The 24,248-nt window shown below is 43.5% G+C and overlaps 1 protein-coding gene across 2 annotated transcripts in view; it reads left to right on the top strand.

Moving 5' to 3' along the window:
• Positions 1–23,422, top strand: part of pag1 (phosphoprotein membrane anchor with glycosphingolipid microdomains 1) — a 49,038-nt gene extending 25,616 nt beyond the window's left edge. Inside the window, exons 2-8 of one of the 2 annotated variants that reach the window (XM_035183141.2) lie at positions 8,506–8,737; positions 8,961–9,018; positions 11,830–11,926; positions 12,734–12,903; positions 13,173–13,604; positions 19,907–19,966; positions 20,286–23,422. In XM_035183141.2, the coding sequence (XP_035039032.2) occupies positions 8,550–8,737; positions 8,961–9,018; positions 11,830–11,926; positions 12,734–12,903; positions 13,173–13,604; positions 19,907–19,966; positions 20,286–20,651 (1,371 nt within the window). In that variant the 5' untranslated portion in view covers positions 8,506–8,549 and the 3' untranslated portion in view covers positions 20,652–23,422. The remainder of the gene's footprint in view (positions 1–8,505; positions 8,738–8,960; positions 9,019–11,829; positions 11,927–12,733; positions 12,904–13,172; positions 13,605–19,906; positions 19,967–20,285) is intronic. The other variant, XM_035183142.2, reaches the window with a different exon arrangement.
• The last annotated feature ends 826 nt before the right edge of the window (positions 23,423–24,248 follow it).

Genomic DNA, 24,248 nt, shown 5'->3' on the forward strand with positions numbered 1-24,248 from the left:
AGATGCTATGTTTTTACATCGTCCACTTTGGCATATTTGCTTCAGCAAAGATCATGCACATCCAGGCATCAGTTGCATGTCATTAAGGGCTTTTTAGAATGAATTACCTCAATAGATTTCTCTCTCTCTCTCACTCACACACACACACACACACACACACACACACACACACACACACACACACACACGACATCCTTCATCCTTCATCCTTTTCCATCCACCCCAATAATCCCTTTATCTTGGTGGCTATTCACCACATAAAGGCCAATGCCACTGAATAATGATGTGGTCGTATCTACTCCTCATTCACTTTCATGCTAATCTTCATCTCAAGGTGACGATGACAGAGAAGTTTCATGCAGACGCTCGGTGTTATAAATCTAATCAGAGGTGTGTGTGTGTGTGTGGGGGGGATCTGTTCGTAGGAGTTCAGATAATAATTGAATTTACTTTCTAAAGACGAGCTTAGTTTCAATTAAGCCAGAGATCAGGAGTCAGAATGACACACTCACACAAGCCCCATCCACCCTCTTCCTCCTCAAATTCCCATAGTTCAACAGTTCAACGCCGCCCTCCGTCCCTTCATTAGTATTCGCCAAGAAGGTCACTTAGACTGTGAGTGACAACCCCTCAAATCATTACAACAATCCATCGCTCTGTTTTTTTCACGCTCCACGCTCCCATTTACATATATGAATGACACGCCTGGCTGGTTTGTTTAATCGCTGTAAATTGCTCTGGTGCACAAACACTGAAGTCGCTTTTGTTTTAGCGGTCTCATTATTAGCCGAGCGGCAGCGACCGTCGCAAAGCCAATCAGTTCGAGACAATGTCGGGTCGCGTGTTGAAGCAAGGGGCATAAAAGCGCTTTGTCAGGAGAGTGAGAAAGAAAAAAGGAGGTGTTTATCTATTTTTTCTCAGTTCTTTAAACTTCAATTGAACTTGTTAGCTAAGCAAAAACCACAGGCAGCTGTTAACAAGGTGTCTGCATTTCATATTCAGAGGGCAGTCGTAGCAGCAGCTCGGATTACTGGCAGTTGCTGAAAGTTATGTTCAACCAATCTATCTTATTGCAGTCGCAAGGTTTCCAAGTGCAATTGTAGTTTTAGAAGTAGAAGTTTTGGTTTATAAGTTGTATCGGTAAGCATGTTCAAGAATTATACTTTAAAAATGATCAGTAATCTTTACATTTTCATTAATAGCCAAGTACTCATACCACAAAATACCACTTGTTTATTATATCGGAAATAACAATATTCGCAACATGACTTTATGTAGCCCGGCCACTGTGGGTAAAGTTCTTAACATTTAGCTCCACTTCCCCTTTTGCTGAGCAGAGGGCGTGTGCAGTCGAGCTGAAATAGAAATAGATTCATCATGTGTGAAAAGGAGAGAAGAGGAACTGAAATCGAGAAGGTTTCAATTGTTAGAGGGTGAGACACACACACACACTCACAGAGTCAAGTCAGATGATTTAAATGCAAAGTAATGGCCTCAGGCATTTGTTTGAAAAGACAATAACAGGGTGGATGAACTGGGAGAAAGTAAAAAAAAGGTGCAAAAACATGATTTGGAGACATAATGACACAATTATGAGCTTATTTGTTTTGAAAGTGAGGTTCCGATCTTGTTTTCGTCCCAAAATTACATTCTGTAAGCAAAAAGCCAGAGGGGGAGTTACAGCTTTGTGTTCATTCAGTTTAAATACAGACGTTTCTGGTTGAAGAGAAACATCTGAAGACGTCCTGGGCAGCAGTGTCCTCGTAAAACCACGAGAGGAAGACAGGAAATGTATCTTTCCCATGGGGCTCTGCAACATTAACTACAGGCAGATTTTTTACAGATGCACACATGTTTACACAGTCTCACACACACACACACACACACACACACACACACACACACACACACACACACACACACACACACACACACACACACACACACACACACACACACACACACACACACACACACACACACACACACAGAGCCTCTGTGGAGCATATAATGGCTCTGTCCCGGACGGGATACTTATGGAGAGGGGAGGCTCTGTCATTTATGGTGAAGCCAGAAGACACATGTTGCTGTTTCTGTGGCTCTTCGGCTGGTTGAGATTCAAGAGAGAAGAGAAAGTTGAATTCTTTCCTCCGTTCAACCACAGGTCCGTCCTGTAGTCCTGTAAATTGCAGAGAAACGTGGTTGTGAAATTTCTGGACATTTTTGGGTTGGACGTCTGAAAATATACATGCAGTGAAAAGGAACAACAGATAATTAACACGTATTTTCTTCTATTTTGTTTTTATGAAAGATATGATTTTTGGTTGCATGGCTGTCGTTTCTCTTTCGATGGTTCAGGAAGAGAAGATGCTTCATATTTCGTTTTAATGTCCCCAGTGGGAGTTTGATACAGAAGCTGCTTCTACTGAGTCCTTCATATGGATGAAAATGTAACACAGATGTGTAATATGAGTGAGGGTAGGTTAGAACGCAGGGAGCCTTGCTGAATTATGCAGTCTCAACTTCCCCATTTAGGGACGATGGATCAATTTCTCATGCTAAAACCATTAACCCCTCGGATGGGCAGTGTTGCCCCGGCAACACGAATTATGTCCCTTCTTCAGGAGCACCTGTTTTCATGGTCGAGGAAATAACCGGACACGGGCGCACATGCAGAGATGGCGATTAGTTATAGAGACGTGCGTGGACTGATCAGCGCGCGCGCACACACACATTATTTTTGCATTAATGTGTTTAAATCAAGAGATATGACTGTCTCTGTGTGTTCCTAATCACATAGTCTCAGTAAGGGCAGGGTCCCGTTTGCACTGCAGTGTGTGGGGAGTTGTATTTCATTCTCCCTCCAGAGGGAATGTTGTGTGTGCAAAGATGGATGTGTCACTGTGTGTGTGTGTGTGTGTGTGTGTGTGTGGTGTGTGTGCTCAGTGCTTTTCTTTTCTTTCCGTATTTCCTTTACTGCTTCTTTTTCTCTGTACTCATCCTTCTAGTTGTCCTTCTCCCTCTTTCTTGTTGCTTTCCTCTTTTTTTATTTTCCATTTTCTCTGCTCCTGGCAGCGGTCCCCTATCTGTCTTCACCCCTCCCCCATTCCTCCCACCCCCCCACCATCCAAATGGCCCTCGGGTCAGGACACAAGATGGTCAGTGGTGTGTGTGTGTTATGTGAAGCGTCCATGTTCATTGTCTTTGTGTTGACCATTTTGTTTGTCACAGATGAGCAATAATGATGGAGACCAAACCAGTTCTTTAAAAAAAAAAAAGCATTAAAAGATGTTACACAGAAATAACCAATCAGCTACGACAATGAAATATTAATTTATTTTTAATGTTTTATTAAACAAATGACTGATATTACACTTTTGGACCCCACTGCACAATACAACAACCACTGTAGATCCCCACATCCGGGCAGCTGTGGCTCAGGAGTTAAAGTGGGTCGTCAACTTAACAGAATGTCGTCAGTTTGATCCCCATATCCTCTGGTCTGCATGCTTGAAAAGAGATGCATAACAGAGCGCTGTATAAATGTGTGTGTGTGTGTGTGTGTGTGTGTGTGAATGTGACATGTAGCGTAAAATGCTTTGAGTCGTGAAGATTCAAGCTCTATATAAACAAAGTCCATTCACTGTCAATGATTCATGCTCAGTTTGGTACAAAGTGTGTATTCCTGCCAAAATAACATCAATACAGGGACCCTGCACAGTGCTGTGTTGTTGTTATGGAGACAAAGGTCTTTGGGTCGTGCACATCCTTGCAGAACCACAGAGTGTGGTACTGGAAAGTGTGTGTGTCTGTGCAGGTCACTGAATGTGCAGTCTTTTGCAGCCTAGTAAAAATAAATCACATAAAACTATTTCAAGTAGCACTTTTGCATACAATGCATTTTCGTAGCTCAAACAATCGCACAAAAAGGGTGTCTCTGCGAATGAAGCAGAAATTCTCGTTGTCTGGAATAAACTCCAGTCATCACTTTCTTCTCCCCCTACTCCTTTTATAATTTTAGAAACGCTACTTTGAGCCTCCTGCAGTTCTCCAAACAACACGAGCAAGACTTCTGAAAGAAAAGTTGAGGCTTCTCCCCCTCCCCCTAAAAAACTGGATTATTTATTATTGTGGAAATGCCTCTGGCTCTGTGATGAGAAGCTTCCCGGGGCTCATTTCTCAGCAGCCATCCAGCTGTAAACCCTCCCTCCGCCTGCGTGCAGTGCACCCGGAGGACCCTGCCGAGGGAGATGTCAGAACGCCACACAGGCATCTGCAGAAGCTGGAGCGCAGCTTTACCCGTGGATGTTAATTCTCTGGGTTTTTTTTCTCCCCCACTGTCTTTCACTGCTGTCCAACAGCTTGTCCAACAGACGAAACACACACACACACACACACACACACACACACACACACACACACACACACACACACACACACACACACACACACACACTGCTCTGCCTGGCTTGCATGCTTCAATGCAGTGTCAGGTAGGGTCTCCGCCTGTAGAGCAGAAGGGCTCACACTGGATTCCTTGCCTCTTTGGCTCCGGTTTCTTGCTTGGTAGATTGTGCCTGAGTGAGGCTTGTGGTTAGTATTGGCCCTGTGTGTGTGTGTGTGTGTGTGTGTGTTTGTGTGTGTGTACAGCTGGGTGAGGGCATAATTTGGATTTCTTCCTTTAACTCCCAAAAACACATTCCTCTCCAAATGGATTTTCCAGTCTGTTATGTTCTGTGGCATGAATCAGAAGACAGCCACACCGATTGTCTCTCCCTCCAAGGCTTCTGTTTTCTCTCATCAAAGTCTGAATGTGCCGCGAGATAGAGGATGACAGCACAGTTGTAGTCCTTGGCTCGCTGTGTTGTATCACATGGCGGCGTGGTGGTGGCCCGCGAGGACTTTTCCGCAGTGGAAAATCTCCAAGCTTTTTATATGTGGTATTTAGGAATGAAGGGTGTCTTCTCAGGGAAAAAATATAGATGTTTTTGCTCCACGCATATTTTCTACTCGGCATGGAAGTATGTCAGAAATGTGATCCGGAGCTGCATCTGTGTTTGTACTTCCAAGGTTCCTCATACCATTCGATTAAATGAAGCCAAGATATACAAACGCCGCCCTCTGTATTTGGAGCCGGAGTGTGTGCAGTAGCGACAGCTTTCAATGGTGACGTTTCACCCCGTTTCTACAGCGTCAAGTTATTAAAAGCAAAATTAATGAAATAATGAGCATTTGAACACAGATCAGTGTGTTAAGAACTGCCGAAAATGAGATGAAACATCTCTGAGAAAAAATGATTTGACGTGTACTTTGACTTTATACTTTGGAACATGTCCCATCCACTAACATGGAGGAGGCGGGATTTAGATGGCAATCAAGATGCTTTGGTTTCACTTATGCTGGGGTTTCATGGCGGTGCAACATGGCCGGCTCAGTGGAAGAGGGCTACCTTTGTGGATATGATAGGAAAACATGACTCTTATTGTCAAGCGATTATACATTAATATTATTTTCCATAAAAAAAAAAGAAGTCCAGCTTGTTGTTTCCAAAGCTTTCGCCCAACACTCTTCCTCAGAGGGTGGATTCGCACAGTTGTCAGCACAGAGCGTATCTGAACAGAGACAGATGCAGCCACCCACCCATACACAGGCACTTATTATCCTGTGATGAAATTAACATATGATAACGATTTGATAACAACTGAACCGTATCCATGACAGCTGAGTTACACGATCACCTGAGGGAAAACCGCAGGATGTGGTTGAAAGCTTTGGAAAAACCAGCTACATTTAATGAATATTGAAATTCAGCAGCTGACCCCGAACAGTTTGACGTCGTCATCTTCATTATCATCCCGTTAACAGTCCTCTGCACGTTTGCATTCAAAACATTTTGTTCCTCTTTTATTACATTGTTTCTCTCTCTTCCACCATTAAATAGCGCTGGTGGCTAGAAGGGAACGTTGCCATGGCGACACGGTGCTGTGGCAGCCGGTAATTATTCTGATTTAGGTGCCAGTGGAGACACACACGAGCTGGCACACCGTGGCAGATAGTGACACCTGGACACGAACCACTCAGACGAAACCAGATGAGGAATTTTTCGAGGCGTTAGTCATGGAGAAAAAACCAAACAGTGTGTCGACCACAAAGGACAAACTTACCTGTGAGGAGTCAGGATGAAAACACACAGAAGTGTGTGTGTTCACCTTTATGGTGTAACAGCAGTGATTCAGAGGTGTGGCAGTAAGAGTCACATGGTTACAGACTGATACAACTTGTGTGACCATGACACTGAACAGTTTGATGAATACAGGAGACATCTTATGTTGTATCATATGATACATGGATGATGTCACCTGGTTGTTATCCTTTCAGTTACGGTCAATAAAATGGATTGTGTGTGTGTGTGTGTGTGTGTGTGTGTGTGTGTGTGTGTGTGTGTGTGTGTGTGTGTGTGTGTGTGTGTGTGTGTGTGTGTGTGTGTGTGTGTGTGTGTGTGTGTGTGTGTGTGTGTGTGTGTGTGTGTGTGTGTTCTTATATCTTTGTGACTTCCCCTTTAAGCGTAGACCTAACGGAGAAAGGACATTTTTGCACCACAATTTAGCAACACGGAAAAGTCATGTTTTTAAAGTGGAGCTTTCCCAGGATTGCCAACCCTAGCTTTAAGACTGGCTTTTATTGGTATAGGTTTAGAATTAGGATAAGGGGTTGCATTAGGTATTTAGTTGTGATGGTTAAGGTAGAAATACAAGAATGTTTGCTCATGTTGTTACCGCTTTTGGAGCTTTTAATGGAAGTCAATGCAAAGTGCTTGTGTGTGTGTGTGTGTGTGTGTGTGTGTGTGTGTGTGTGTGTGTGTGTGTGTGTGTGTGTGTGTGTGTGTGTGTGTGTGTGTGTGTGTGTGTGTGTGTGTGTGTGTGTGTGTGTGTGTGTGTGTGTGTGTGTGTGTGTGTGTGTGGTTGCAGGCTGCCTGTTATCCAGTATGTTCTTGATATTAGAGTAACAAAACACTATCAAACACACAACTCTCTCATATGAGCACAGCTCCCACTTTAGGGCGTACACACACCTGTAGTACCTATGTACACACACACACACACACACACACACAGAACACCACCACCGACATTTAATATTCAGCTCGGTGCTGTTTATTTCCACTAAGCAGTAATCCTCCCCCCTCTCGTTTTTTATTATCTGCTCCCTTCCAGACGAGGCCGACCTGACTAATCATCCACGGTGTCAAGGTACGCTTGTGTTTGCCTCTTGCCATCCAAGCGGCCTGAGCCCTGGTGTACTTTTCAAACACAACCGGCGTTTCCAACAAAAACAGGAATCCCTCCGCAGCCCTTTGCAGGGAGCGGTTAAATTTGGCTTGTGCAGCTTCGCCTCAAAAATTCGTCGCTGCTCGAAGACGTTTCCCCTCAACTCCCACTTTCCCCAGTCTCATTAGCATAGGCGAGCAGAGAGAGACACCACTGGCACAAAATACACAAACTCTGTACACTCACACACACACGTATTAGTCCAGACAGTTTGGCTCATGCACGTAGACCAGGAGAAAACAGACAAGGGAAGATGGATTGTCATGTTTTTGTCAGCGATCACTGTGAGGTCGGCTGTAACTGTCTCCTCTGCCGATTGAAAGGAGCAGGACGTGAAGATAGATGGTCATAAATGTTCCTCTCTTCAGTGCTCAGTCAGTCACCTGGTACGCCACCTTTTCTGTCCGATCCCCTTTTTCTTTCTTTCTCCCCATCCCTCTTTTCTACACACACACACATACACACACATGGTGGGATGCAAACCAACCACTCCACCTTTATTTGTTTTTTGGGGGGGGCTCAGAGAAGCACACAGACTCGTCTCCGCCCGCCGTGACTCACCACAAAGCCTCATAGATCAGCCGTCATAACATCGGCGGTTCCATCAGTGCGGTGAAACACAACTCTGGCTGTTAGCAGGGGGGGACGTGATGAGGTTGCTGAGGCCAGGTGCCGGTGGTGGTGGTGGTGGCTCTGGTTTGGTGTGAGGTTCAGTTCCACTGCACCAGACTGAGGCACAGCTCTGTCTGCAGTGCAGTCTGACGCTGCTCTATGCTGCCACCTGCTGGCCACGTGTGCTCACAGGATGCAGTTGAGCTGCTGGTGAATGATGCACAGATTTGATGTTAAAGGATGGAATTTATCTTTATGAGTATTGCCTCTGCAACTAAAGCCTGATACAGCTAATATTTATTTTACATAGGCTCCATTCAATGAAAAGTTGTTGTATGAATAACTGATGTATAGGTTTTATTGGTGTCAGGCTGAAATGATCATGTTGTACATATTTCATCTTATTGTAAGGTAATGTGATTTATTTAATGTGTTTCAAAGATGTTTAAGCTGCTCCCAAAGGTTCCTTTTTGTTGAATCTTTTAATTAAATGTCCATGTTTAATGGATTTTTATTTGAAATAACAAGATCTTGTTTTCTTATCTCCTCCCTCTCCTTCCCTCAGCAGGTACCTGTCCGATGACCTCTCCTCCAACAGTGTGATGCGTCATGGCTCCGGTGCTGAGTGGAGTGTGGTGGGGCCCAGAGGCGGGCGTCGTCGGGTCGGGGGCGGCTGCTGCCACCGGGGTGGCGTCGTGGCTCGGCAGTGAGCAGCTGGTCCTGGTCTTCACCCTCAGCACCCTCACCGTCCTGCTGCTGGTGTCCATGCTGCTGCTGCTCTGTGCTAGCTGCCAGGGGTGAGCACCATAATACCATAACACACACAACTCAATTGGGACAATTAGCATAAAAAAAATAGAACTTATAGCAGCTAAAAACATTTAGAACCTTAAACAATATTTTCGATAACGTCATTGTTTTATTTAAAATCCAATGTTTGACAGAACACTTGCAAAACAAGAAACATTCACCTTATCTTTCTGTGTTCTGTCTTCTCTAATCTCTCCACTCGTCTTTTAGGCAGAAGAAAGCAGCCAATGGACATAAAGCAGGAGACCACGACAACCTCATGAATGGAGTGAGTCTGACTCTTGACCTACAAAATGCTAGAGCAAATTTAAACCGCAGTTTTAAAAAGCAATATTGAAGCACCTCGTGGATGATGAAAAGTCTGTCTCTGAAATGTATTTACTCAAAGTAGGTTTCTGGTTCTGCTTGTTTTACTGTTTATGTGTGTGCATGTGCAGACCAGTAAATACAGTGTGTCCATACATTCTTTACAAACACACACACACTTGCTCTCTTACACGGTCTCTAGGTAAACAATGATGCGTAACGGTGGATGTTTTCAGGAGTTTTATAAGATGAGGTCAGAATTCAGTTCGAAACTCAAAAAACAAGAAACTATGTTAATTCTAGCTGTTAGAAATTAAACAATTGAATCTGCGAAAAACGTGTTCGGACGTGTTCTCTTGTTCAAATATGTAGCTTTACATGTAGCAGCATGCACACACACACACACACACACACACACACAGAACTATACACAAAAACATCACCTCCCTACACTCCATTACTGAGAGCCTGCAGTTGTTAGCAAGATTGTCTCTAAAATTTCTAGTTTTCGGGTTCACCGTTTGTAATTCGCTGCAAATTAACATAATACAAATGTAGAAGTATGAAGAATGAATAATGTGAGTATAAATTAACCTAAAAACAGCTCCAACATGGTGTTTCTTTCTCTAATGTCGAAATTTTTTTATTAAATCCAATAATACAAAAAGTCATTATGCACAACAATGTGAAAAACCCCTGAATATTCAGTGTTATTAGAGTTGACCTTTGCTCTCGCTGAGTATCTAACTCTCATTATAATGTCAGTGTCTGATTGAACATCGCCTCACAGACGTAGTTATTTCTCCCATAATTCCGATGATTCAGTCACCAAGAAACATTTAAATGAGACAAACGCTTTACTTCCACACACTAAGTGACATCCACTTAGTCTCTTACTCTGTCACTCCCTCTGGGGCCTTTTCTGTGTGTGTGTGTGTGTGTGTGTGTGTGTGTGTGTGTGTGTGTGTGTGTGTGTGTGTGTGTGTGTGTGTGTGTGTGTGTGTGTGTGTGTGTGTGTGTGTGTGTGTGTGTGTGTGTGTGTGTGTGTGTGTGTGTGTGTGTGTGTGTGTGTGCATCAGGCTACAAGCTTCTCCTTGCACGTGCACATTCATTCCCTGAAGCCTTTTTTTTGTGAGCATTTGATGGATACCTTCACCATAATGCTCATGCAGCAGCACAATTGTGGGGTAGTCGCACAGTTTCAGCAAATGACAGACCACGCCACAGGCTGACAGGTTAATGTCGGGTCTTTGTCTGTGCAGATGATCAGTTTGGCTCGTCCTCACTCGCCCACAATAGGTCTGACTGTCTCTATGGCTACGTCCTAACAATATAGAGGAAATCTGTCCGTCACGTCTCATACGTCCTCTTCATTCACACAAAACATGAGACGTTTGTTCACCTTTTTAACTTCGAGGATACAAATAGTCCAAATTCAGTGTCTCATTCAGTCCTTACCCACAAAGCAACACACATTATGTCTTCTCCAGTCAAAAAAGACTTTAAGGTCCAGATAAGGTTAAGAAGCCATTTCCCGCTTTGCTCTTGAAACTGAAACAAAAGAAAAACATAAGAGATGCTTGGGTCATAAAATAGTTAAAGATTACATCATAGTCACCAACAGTTTTGACAGTAGATGACCACTAGGTGGGGGTGTGGAGCTTCTGATGCACACCCTCAGAGCTCGCAGAGACAGAAGCAAAACAACAAACCTGGACAAAGGGAGTCATGACTTACACCAGTCAGTGTTGTGTCACTGTGCTTGTATGTTGTCGGCAGTGAGTGACGGAGTCGTACCTCTGCCTGTGGAAACAAGAGAGTTTATGATTAAAGTGCATGTTCATAAATCCTACAGGTGCTCAGCTGTGTTATTAAGCCCAGTTTATTTTCCGCGACAGTTATCGGCCGTTGATGAGAGTGTTTGATTTGATTCGACTCCGTGGAGGCTGATGAAACCGGCGCAGTGGATTCTTCCATTAGTTTAATGAGAGCTGCAGAGTTTGCAGTGTGATGCAGCGAACGGGCAAACAGCCTTCAAGTGGAGGACATGGGCTCTGCTGAAGTGTCCTTGAGCAGCAGTGAAACCCTGGCAGCCTCAGGGTTATCCGCTCTGCAGCTCTGACTTTCCTGTAGATGGAGAGGAAGTAAAATAGATCTTTGTTGTTACCCATAATTCTGCCATTTTACTCTCTTCTGCCAAAACTGTGCAAATATTTCTATCTTAGCGTCAGTTCATCTAATAATTAATGATTCAACGAGGCATCAAAATGAGATGTATCTGTAAGTGAGGAGAAAAAAAGATGGATGTCAGATCAACCCAGCCTCTCATGAACCCGACTACAACCAACTGAGATACGACTAAACAGCAGCAGCGTATCTTCATTAGGCACGAGTCAGTTTAGATTTTTAGACATGAAGAAATTGTAAGCCATCTTTAGATGTGTTTTCCAAGTGTGTAAAAACACACAGCATTTATTAACACATGCATCATATGCTGTTGATGAGCATTAAGTGAACAGTGATAGAGTGAGAAAACTGCCTCAGTGCTGCTAATGTGAGTTTTGAGAAAAAATCCTGAACATCCAGAGAATAATGTTCCTCCATCCTGCTGCACAGAGGTGTGAAACTCATCCACCCAGATTCCTGCTCCTTTCACGAATTAAACTTTGCAACACTTTTTGGTGTGACTTCTTTACGTAATGCCTTCGATCTGTCAGCACAGCCGGTGAGTCACGAACCAGCAGTGACTAACGTCTTGTGCTTTGTTCTGCAGGTGTCAGAGAGAGAGACGATCAGCCAATCAGCAGAGAGTCCAGTGACGGACGTGGGCGTCAGCAGCTCTCACAATGGTCCTCTAACCAGCGGTACAAGTAAGCAAGGATAGTTAGTTTAGCTTAGTCAGGCCCTCACTGTTAACTATTTTAAATGAAACATATTCAGGTTCACAATTTTGCTTGAAAAGTTTGAAATGCTATAATGTTCAGAAAACATCACTTTCCTCTTACTGTCAATTGCTGCAGCTCCTCTTTTCAGCCTCTGTCTGAAATACTTGGTTTTAGCACCTGTCTCTTTAAGGCCCCCCTTCTTGATAAAACCCAGTCTGCTCTGATTGGCCTGCATTATGCAAATATATCACGTGTCACATGACATCACGTTGGCGTGGAAGTAACTTCGGGAGAGGAGCTCGCTTTACTGCAGACTTTTGGGCTTTTTAACTTTAAATACTTATATAACGAACTAAAGTTATGAAAAACAGTGAAAAAGCATCATATGCCTCCTTTTAGATATAAGCTATTTAATGCTAGAGTCATTTGTAGCTAAGTGCAACATGCTCTGTTGTCACAGGTTTATATATTCAGCTTTCGTGAAAATAATATTTGCTTTGCAGCTGTTGCTTTGCAGCATTTTGGATCTCAGCTGTTGTGTTTTGGGTAAATCTATGTAACGTTCTTAGTCATCGTCATTAGTCATTTTACCTACTTCTCATTAGTAGCAGGATGCTGGAAATAGTAAAAGATGTATTCTGCAGGCAAGAAAGAGGAAAATGGTGACTCATAACAAAACTACTTCAAAATAAATGTTAAAAATTCATCTTGTTTCTCATGAGAAACAGTGAAACGGTCATGAAACGAGTCTGTTAACTCACCCTGACTCTGTTTTTGTCTCTGACCCACCAGTCCTCACAGACACACAGGACACCAGTCCCCATCCGTCTGAGGAGATGCTCTCCAGCCAATCAGAGCTCAGGTCCTCCAAGTGTCCTCAGGACCGCGAGCTTCCCAGCATCCCTCCCAACAATGCCCTTATCGGGGACGGACCCCCAGCCTCAGGGGACAGCACCTATGAGGTCAGTGTTTAAAGTCACCTCGCAACAGCAGAAACACGTCCTGACTTGCACTTAGCTGGAATGTGCCAGTGGAGGAGATTAAAGCTTTGATTTCCTGGTTGCTTGACTGACTGATTGATTGGTTGATCGATGGAGCTTAGGGTCAAACTACAGAGTATATCTGAATTTTCCAGGGGTTGATGGGTTTGTCAGTGAAAAACCGAAGCATGTAATGTTCTTAGCTAATTTTAAGCATATTAAAGAATCTAATATATGTATCTGTTACCCAGGTGGTGAAGGAGATCGCAGTGGCGTCACGTGACGTCAGCGTTGAAGACTCCCTGTACGAGACAGTCAAGGAGCTCAAAGACTCCCCTGCCCAGCTCGGCCTCCCCAATGGTACCGTCCAGCTGAGCCCCGACAAACCTCCCCACCACCCCCCTGCCCTCCTCAACGGCAACCTCAGCCCCTGCACACCTGAGCGGGTTCCCCTGTGCGACGGGGCGGAGTACGCCTCAGTCAACTGGAATAAGAAGAGCCGTCACAGTGCCGACATGGAGACCAAAAGGCGCTCTGATAATGCCGCCACGCCTTCTCTCAAGCCTCTGGAGGAACCAGAGGAGGACTTACCTCCACCGGTACCGGAGAAGGTTCTGGATGAAAACGACAACCAGCCGTTGGTGATGAATGGGCTGGAGGGGGCTGGGCTACACAATGGAGAGGTGAGGATTGTGTGTGTGTGTGTGTGTGTATGTGTAGTCTGTGTGTGTAGTTCTCTAGTCTTGATGAGCATTCAAACACACTGAAATTTGGGGTTCAGTATCTTGCCCAAGGACACTGCGGGACTCGAAATGCAAGATCTGGGGATCGAACCACCAAACCTCTGGTCAGTGGACGACCCGATCGACTTTTTGAGGCACTGCCAATCACTCGAACTTCATTCTCAGGTGGTCTGATGGTTAACTGCGCCCTGGGCCACATTGAACGACCACCTACTCAGCTGACGCTCTCTGACCCGCAACTGTTTTACATTTTAAAACTTTCAATATAAACATTGAGCGCAAAACTAATTGATTTTTTCTTGATATTTTAATTAGGAAAAATCGTATTTCTTGGTAGAGCTGTGCACAGTGCATTGATTCCCTTACAACCAACTATTATTTCATTTTATTCCAATGAGAATAAAACCATTTTCCGACAAACATTTAAGAATATTTCCAAATCCTTTCATGAAACTTAAACCCAGTTATTACTGACATTACTAGCTTCAATGTTTTGCAGGTTTAAACTTACAACATAAGACAAATAATGCATTCAAATAAAAAATGAATATAGTAAATATGTTCATGGTAAATGGACTGTATTTACGTAGCACTCTCCCTGTTTTATCCACCACTCATTCATTCAGCTCTTGTACATGCAGCACTTTTTCTATCACATATTTATCACTAAACAGCTGTCAGGTAAATAACTTGCTGATTGGAGGGGCCAGGGATCGAACCACCCAAGTTCTGGTTAGTGGACGACCCTCTTTACCTCCTGAGCCACAGCTGCCTGCTATAATTAACTTGTAAGAGAACATATTGCCAACTAATTTCTAACCAAAAAAGTTAGATAGTCATTCCAATGTCACTCGAGTGACCTGAGATATTAATATATTCATAATCCAGTTTATTACCATATAAAGCTGAGGTGGGTGATCAGCTCTTCGACCCTGTGCAACAGAGTCAATGTGGCTGGTTGAGAAAGAGACAATGGAGAACAAAGGAAAAGGCAGATACATCTCCCACACAATTATCATCTGCTGAGCTGCCAGCTCAGTGCTGCTTTAGGGAGAGTGACAGACCGAGGGGAGAAATTCGAGAAAATGAGACAGAGAGAGAGAGAAAGAAAACAGTGTATGAGTGAAGAGAGGAGACTGAAAATGGAGCTGGAGTGGGAAGTGCAGGAGAGAGTAATAGATGTAACAGAGATAGTGACGGAGCGATGGGAGATTGAGTCAAGAAAACAAATTGCAGAAAGGACCGGGAGGCATGAAGGGTGAGGGAGACGAGAATCAGGAGTGAGAGACAGCGAGATACAGAGAGAATGGGAGGGAGGACAAAAAATGACAAAACCCAGCCGCATACAAATGAAGCCATCTGTAGTAGAGGAGAGGAGTGGAGGGAAAAGAAAGGATGACAAAGAAGACACAGTATTGAGGACAGGAAGAAGGGTGAGAGGTGGATGTGTAAAGGAGAAGAGAGGGAAGAAGAGTGAAATGAAGAAGGGTGAGATAAACGAGTGAGGAGGTGAAAAGGAGGGAAGAAAAGTGGTTCGGTGTCGTGCACTGAGCGGAGCAGAGCTGCCGCCGCTGCTGCTCACAGCAGGATGTCTTCCACACGCAGAGATCCATCAGCGACACACACACACACACACACACACACACACACACACACACACACACACACACACACACACACACACACTCAGAGCTCAGAAAGAATCAGACTGTTGACAAGTGCACGAACACAATCACCACATTGTCAATCCTTCACGAATCTGCATGAAGTGGCAACTGTTCTTCTTCTCTACACTCGTCTCTTATGTTCTGTTCATACTTGAACTTTCCCTTCTTCTATTCTAAAAGATAATGATGATTTATTATAACTTATCTAATTTTTGGACCGGTTGTGGATCTAAGGTCGACTACTGATTCTAATACCTTGCTATTGAGTATCGCCCAATACCGAGTACCGATCCGATACCGGTGCAGTTAGAAAAATAAATTATACCTGTATGCTACTAACCCTGTATGGAAGTGATGATTGCTGTCATTGTTGTATGGCCTGACTCAGGTTAAGAAAAAGTGATTGACTTGGCTTCTTCAGCTGGTTAAGACCACTGAACAACCCATGTGTAACCAGTCAGATCATCCCCCACCCTCATAAAGGTCAGTTCATAGATGTATGTGCTCGCCGATGCCTGCAATCTGGCATTTAACGGAGTATCGTGGGCACTTCCGATGATGGAATCGGAACATTCCTACTGAACTATTCAACAGCCAGTCATGCATTGCTGTTAAGTTTGCCACAGGTATCCATGGTGCTCAGAGGGTGGAAGGCCAATAACTTAGTTGATACCCTGATTTGTTCTCTCTCTAAAGTTTTTGAAGTTTTTGCACAACTCTTGGACGGACTATCATCAGTTTGGCACAAACATTCACGACCCCCTCAGGGATGAATTGCAGCAACCTCCGCGATCTCTTCACTTTGCTGGTATCAGGCCAGAAACAGCAGCATGTTGCCACTGTCGCTGGGTGCGTGTTAGTGTGCGCTGATGGAAACATTTGGCTCAAAGTGCTGCTCTGCTCAAGTAGCCTCACAGAGCTCATGTTGGCCTTCGTCCCAGATGTAGTTGAGGAGTTCGCCAAACTTTTTCATCAGAGAGCAGCAGTAAAACTGTGACCCCACACTGACCATTGTAGTGTGTGTGTTCAGCTCTGTTGTGCAATGAGGGTTTTTTTACAAAGATTTCAGATCAGATCACTTCTGCTTTTACCTTTGGCTGAGGGCTCCTTTTTCCTCATAGTAGTCTTTGGCGTAGCAAAGTTGCCGTGTTGCCCAGATCTCTGCAGTTAATGTCATTAACATTAACGATCGAAATAATAATTAAATGGCACCCATGCTGTAATAGACCAGAATTGTCGTTTAATACATCCTCAGTCTTTTTGTTTCTCTTTTCCTCTGTTCATTCCTCTTCTGTTTTTTTTGGTCACTCTCTCTGTTCCTTTGTCCCCGGTGTAGCAGCCAATTAGTTAATTACTGGAGCTCATGTGGACAGCAGGCGAGTCGAGCCTGATCTGACCCCTGGATCCATGATGAAATTTGGATCTGCTGAGCTATGAAATATCTCAAAACCCACGCACGCACGCACGCACGCACGCACGCACGCACACACACACACACACACACACATACATATACACACACACACACACGCATGCCCAAAAATTTACTCATTTATATTCACTCCCTCATGTACCTTGTAGGTGTGTCTAGTCAGCATTAATTCTGTTATTTCTCCCCACCCCCCTTATTACACACACACACAGACACACATATACCCAAACATGTCTGTGTTTACATATAGACTCCCTGGGGCTGATTTAAGTTTGACCCTGAATGTTCCTGACTCCCCGTGGTTTATGCCCGTGTATGACCAGGAGTCGTAGACGATTTGTCTTGTCAGATCAAGTGTGTGTGCGTGTGTGCGTGTGTGCGTGCGTGCGTGCGTGCGTGTGTGAGACTGAGCCCAGTAAGCACCAGCTGGCCACCATAACTATGACAGTTAGTCTGGCTTCATGATGGATGATATGGGCTATAGATACTCACTCTCCATCTCTGTGTCTCACACACACACACACACACACACACACACACACTCTGTGCATATACGCTGTGGTGCCTGTATGTAAATGTTGGAGGGGCATCCCCCCCAGTGGCAGCTCGGTAAATGCTGCTCTCACACACATGCACAAAGGGGCAGGTTTTCTCATTTAAACACATATTTTCCATTCATACACCTGGTTTCCAGTTTAACATTTCTCTGCAGATACACACACACACACACACACACAGTCTTTTTGTGACCTTTTATTCACATCATCTCCGACCCTGTGCAGTTGTACCGTTATTGGACCATCATACACAGCAATAACACTTGTTTGCAGTCATTTCACCTCTCATATGAGGTGCAGGAAATGAATTTGACCCAGCCTGAGGGCCGCTGGGAAACACACTGGGGACACGGAGAAGGTAAACTGCGATATCCAGCGTGTCAGCAGTGTTGAGCTGTCGGTCGGAACGAGGAATCACTATTGTTAGGTGGAGGATTTCAATGTGAGTAGAGTCTGTGTGTTGAGGTTACACTTTGAGGTGTGTTGACACTGTTTTTGTAGTTTGCTTAGATTTGCTTAAATACTTCAATGAGCACGTGCAAGACAGAGAACGCAGATAATCTGAGTTGAGGCATAAATACTGATGTCGCGTGTCAGCATGACGGACACATTGACACCTGATTGGCCGTCTCCATGAGGTGACTGTAATCAGCTTACTGTCGTACTCACATGTCCTGCATGTCATTGTATCTCCTACATAAACACATTCCTATAATCTTCTCTCGCACGTGCACGCAAACACAGCATTGTAACATGTCAAAATATTAATCTCCAGTGACACCAAACACCCAGTCCACATACTGATCTAGGTCTTAATATAATAGATGATATTTGATCTGTAATATAATACGTTAAATTGAGTTTCTAAGACTAGAATTTATTTCATATGCATCAAACCTTGGTTAAATACGTGAATTTCCGACTGTGTGACCGACTAAATGAAAATTCCTCTTTAATTGAGCCAAGAAGAAGGAGGCCGCAAATGAAATGACCAAATATTATGAGACGCACTCAGAGGTGCAGCGACTGGGTCAGGTCACCTGCAGCCAAGCTTTCATGGGAAGTCTTCCTTTCAGGCCACTCTGTGTGATTGGTCGGCTAATTAAAGCAAAATGAAAAAGGCATCTGCTGCGTCGCAGAGTGTGACGGGTCTATAAAAGTAATGATGTCTCCAAACGCGTGTGATCCATAAATTAATCACATTCACTTATGCTCTTTGATTAAAAATGTCAGAGAAACGTAGATCAGCCTGATGTTACTTTGACAGACATGAATCTCTGTGTGCAGTTTTTCTGTCAGTATATGTGACGCTTGTGTGGAGATGTGTTCAGCAGCAGCCATTGGCCAGAGGCATTATGTTTGCGTTCTTTGGTACGCCCCTCCGTCCATCCCAATCTTTTCACCACAATATCGCAAGAACACCATTAGGGAATTTCTTCGAATTTCTTATAAACGCTTGACTCAAGGATAAAATGATTAGATTTTAGTGGTCAAAGGTCAAAGGTTGCTGTGACCTCACAAACACATTTTTGCTTTTTGAACTCGATATCTCAGGAGCTGCTGCAGGGAATCATTTTGATGAAGTCAACATACCAGGAGCCCCTTGAGGGGATTTCTTCAGATTTGGCACAAACGTTCACATGGACTCAAAGTTGAACTGATTAGATTTCGGTGGTCAAAGGTCAAGGTTACAGTGACCCCACGAACCCTTTTTTGCCTTGTGAACACATTGTCTTTAGAACGCCATAAGAGAAAAGGTCTTGGTGGCCTCATTAAACATGTTTTCTCAAGTCTGCCTTCGGTAATGTCTTATTAGCTTTTGTTAAATTCCCTTTTAAGTGAACAATATTATATGAGTCTGTAATAAATGTTTGTATGTGAACTCAAACTACACTGGTTGGCGGAGGCACACAACCGCTTTACAAATGCATCAGCGTCAACCTCAGTAACTCTGAAGTTTAATCATAAAACTGAGTTCACAAAATGTCTTCCGCTTAGAAATGGGCATAAAATGTTCTTATCACATGAACACTCTGGTCGATGCTGGCGTGGATATTGAGGTTCTCGTTAGACTCCTGAGGTGTTTGGCGCCGCTGCCAGATGTGCTTTGATGATTAATGGCTTCCCCATCGATCAAAAAAGACGAAGTGGACGGAGGCATGTGCGCAGAAACATCACACTCTCTGTCACTGCCCATTGACTTTCACTCAATAATTTTCTTAATGAATGGGTAGTTATTAACAACATTAGCTTTATATGTGCAGACGCGGACCTTGTTTTTCTCCCACTGCTGGGAATAGTTTAGAAGTTCACTTCATTGATCGCGTTACCGAACATTCTCTCGAGACATTCGCAGTGTTTGTCTGGTCAGTAGTTTACCAGCGTGTTTTTGTAATGCAGATCAATAAGAGCTGCAGCTTTCTGCTTTTGATTACAAGAGAAACTGTACAAGATGAGGTCACCATCTTCTTCAAGAAAATACAAATGTGTGACAACCAAATGTAATGAACAGCCACTTTTAGTTAAAATGTGATCGAGCCCTCAGTCTTTTCTAAATCTCTCTTTTTTGCTCTTTCTCTCCTCCAGTTACAATCCCCTCTGTCTCCTACAACAGGGTTCGACAACCACGTTCTGTCAGACAATGAGGTAAGTGTCTGCTGAAACCCCCTTATTCCCCAAACTGCCTGCTCAAATCCCGAGACAGGAGCACTTTACACTGCGAATGCCAACGCTCCGAGCACCAGAAACATGAAAAAGAAAGAGAAAACGTGGAAACTGGTAAAATAGTGATAGAACATCAGACAATACGCTACAAGGGGAAAACCTAGCAGGGGTCTTTTGATATAAATGCACCACTGACTGTTTCTTTTAGTGCTTGCGTTCCTGTTATCTTAATAAATGTAGTCATGTTCACCCCAGTTTTACGCAAAACACATGAACAACGTGTCTCTTCCGTGTCCCGCAGTCCGCTGTGTATTCTACAGTGAACCAAACAAACTGTGACGAAGCTGTGAACGAGGAGGACAAGGAGCACGACTACAGCAGCATCGCAGAACTCAAAGGTCTGGTCCCGGCCTCTTCCTCCAGCGACCTCTACGCCACCGTCCGAGACATCTACACCCAGCCCGACGAGCCACAGGTGGGGGATGACCCCATCCTGGACAGCACAGATCCCGGCTACGAAACCATCCACATCCCAAAGACTAGCAGCTCGGATGATGACCACAGGGACAGGCTGGGAGCGGAGGGGTCAGACAACAGCAGATCGCCAGAGCCTGACTATGAGAGCGTCGGGGAGATGGGTCTTGGCCGGGAAACGTCCCGTCTCTGAGTCCCCTCCTCATCATCTCCATCTGTTTGGACGAAGCCTCCCCTGTGATACGTCTTTGTAGTGCTTTGAACCTGCTACCGAGCATGCTTTTGGTGCATGACTTGGGGAAAACGGCAGAACACGGCTCACCACAACGCATCCATCATCAACACACGAGTGTCCTCTTTGCAGCTCGGGTACGGTTCATCACATCGGAACTTTTAATTTATCACACGGGGTCGGCGTCATCGGTACTCGTAGGCCTGGTAGTAAATGAACTGTTGTACCTCAGTCACTGGGCATTCATCGTGTGGAAGATTGCACTTTGGATTGCAATTGAATATCTCGTCTCTGCTGACAGTGCATATCATGAACGCTGGATTGTGTTGAACAAAAAAAAAAAATACACACAACACACATGCAGCATTTGAAGGGGTTAGCTGAGGACACTATCCGTTCCAGCAACGTAAAAAAAAAAAAAGAAGACGGAAAAAAGAAAGATTTCAGTGCCATACACTCATGGAATTCATGCACTTACTGTTCCTGACTGAACATCATGTTATTTTTACTCCACATCGACAGCTGCTAGTTGCTTTCTAGCTTCCTCCAGGTGACTCTGCGTCATGTTTTATTGAGGTGTGATTCTAGGTTATTCCTCCGCTGTGCATCCTCTGCGTGAAATCCCAGTGAATGAGATATGGGCATTGGAAGGAAAAGCCTGTCTTATCCCTGACCAAAATAAACATCTGTGAGATTATACGCCATCAAATGTAAATGAGGACTCTTAAACTTTAGATCAAACTTGTTACAGGTCAGGGGGATATGAAACTAGTCATCCGCAGAACCAAAATGGAAGCCAGAGCTTGAGGAAGGAGGTCAGCGTCACATGAGCTTGCGGTTTCGCAATACATTTAAAATGTATTTTTTACATGTTTTTCAGCCCTTGTCAGCATTTTTTATTGAAATTCCTATTTATTTGAGGATGCATATTATTACGTAATTGTGAAATGTGTCTATGAGAGGAAAGCAAGTCAGGTTTTATAGACGTTTCTAGCATTTTTATCGAGATACATACTAAAAGAAAGTGAGTTGTGAGGCAGTTGTAAGGGTACGCACTCCCTTGACTTTGATTTAAAAAGAAGAATACATATGATGAGACCATATTTCCTTTTTTGTCATTTTGCACAGGGATCAAAACAAATTCAAAAAAAGACTTGTAATGTGATGAAATGATGCAGCCTTGTATTATGAATGCAAATGTTATTGATGAAATGTTTTTTTTGTTTTGTTATCATGCTTTTTTGAGCCGACTCTTGGTACCGTATCATCTTCAGTTGGCATCGTGGATTATTTCAAAGCACAAGGTTTATTATATTATAACGGTACTGCATTTATACACAGGTCATTATTACAGATCAGTTACACCTCTGCACAATTTAAATATCCAATGTTTGTTGACTTGTTAGAAAAAAAACAACAACACATATCTGTCTGTTTGTAGCTTGTGATGACGACATGCCAACCGAGGCTTGTATATACAGTAGTAGGAGCACTATTCTGACTGTAACTCGCTGGAAGTTTTATGTAAGCTTTTACTCGTTTGTACAATGTTCAGAGTGATATGATTTTTTAGAATAAGAGCACTGATAATATGTCTGACTTGTTTTTGAAGTAAACCTGAAGCCCTCTTGTCCGACGCCTTTTGCCTTGTAACGTAACTCAGAGTTGCTTTTTTTGAGAAGTAGTAACCAGTCACAGGTCGGGAATATGGTACAGTGTTTTGGTACGTACATTTGCAGAAACATTAATTGTGGTACTTTTATTTAAAATAACTGAATTATTGTCTAAATACTGTTGTTTGGTGTTTATTTTCTAAAGGCCAATGTTGTTGTTTTTTTTGTTGTTGTTGTAAATATATCTTTAACTCGAACAGTATTTTCCCCACTTTAGCAGAAGTGTTGTTGGCGTCTACTTCCACCACATCAAAACATAACAGCATCTCCAGCACCCGTTCATGTTTCACCGGACGTGCAGGAGCTTGTCTGCGCTTCAGATAAACAAAGACGGCCCCCGCTGCCTGGTATTAGATTCATAAATGATATCAGACATTGGAAATGCGGTCACATAGCCCAGCAATCCTACAGGCGAAAGACTATTGGAGATGCAATCCAATCCCAGTATATTTTTAAAGTATAAGCGAAGCCCTCAGAAATATCACATTCATTTCTGCAGAGGGGTAATTATCAGTGTTGTTTTCACTCCCAAAGAACACTCGACCCCTTTGAGCACATGGTTCCTAAGCCAATTGTGGTGGTTGTGTGTCAGGCTGGTGCCATCATTTAGATATAATGGTGTTCACAGATCGCTATATATGACCTTTAAGGAAATGATCTACCAAAAGGGGGGGGTGCTTCAGTGCCAAATCTAATCAGGACAGCGCATACACATTGCTAATAGATACTTACCTAAAATCACTTATTCTGTCGAGCTGTCTGTTTCGGTCATAAAAACACACACACACATACATGTCCTCTCCCTTCGGGGGGTGGGGGTGTTGCCTGAGATGCGCCTCCACCGCGTCTCCTCTCGGCTCCACCAGTCCCTTAATGAGACCATTTGTTCCGGCCTACAACAAGCAGACAACTCTATGGTGACACCCGTCTTTGATCACAGGGCAAAGCCTGTTCTGGCAGTTATGGCCACATCTGTCACTCCACTCTGTCCAGTTTCCATTCTCAGCATGTAAATATTTTATGACATGAATTGTTCTATTAAAATATATATATAATAAATGGTGTCATTGTATTATTTCTTTTTTTAATTCACTGGGGTGCTGTCACATAAATCTGTGGGCCGCACGTGATTTTCCAAAAAGATTACATCTGACATGAATTAGGCCATTTGTTACTGCGATCACATTATTTTTCTATATTCAATCTGCCAAGCCGCGCTGATTATCACGATGAATGAATTAGACTGCTGGTAAATTTCATTTGTGAAGTTTTTAATCAAGTGAAACACGTTTATCGGATCCCTTTTTTTTTTTTCTTTCTCAGGGAAGCAACAGCTTCAGTCACATTGTGCGATCACACTTCAGGTTTCTTATTTAGCACAGGGTGTAACTTAGCCACCTGTGAGTGCAATGTTGTAAAGGAAAGAGTATGACACTGTTATTACCTCTGCCAAGAAGATTATGTTTTCTCCCCTGTCCGTTTGTTTGTTGCTTGGTTTTTATGATTGTTTGGAAGCAAGATTACACAAACAACTGACCAGATTTCTACAAAACTTGGCGGAGAGATGGAATGTGGGTTGCAGAAGAACCTGTTAAATTTTGTTGCGGATCTGGATCAGGGGGAAGATCCAGGATTTTTTGTTTTTTTCACTTTTTTCACTTTCTTCAAGATTTTTCAATAACTTCACCATTTTCTGTTGGTCCTTAGCGAAGGTATTCACTCTACTGCTATTCTAGTAATCGCCATGTGACATTCAATAAATATATCACTGCATTTCTGACAAGGCTGACCTATGGGTTGATGAATGTAAATTAGCATTTTTAATACATTTGCACCATATCTTGGTCACATATAGTATTTGCACATGATTCTCCTCTCTAGAATT

This window comes from Hippoglossus stenolepis, chromosome 17 (assembly GCF_022539355.2).
Source record: "Hippoglossus stenolepis isolate QCI-W04-F060 chromosome 17, HSTE1.2, whole genome shotgun sequence".
In the NCBI taxonomy this organism is placed as follows: Eukaryota; Metazoa; Chordata; class Actinopteri; order Pleuronectiformes; family Pleuronectidae; genus Hippoglossus; species Hippoglossus stenolepis.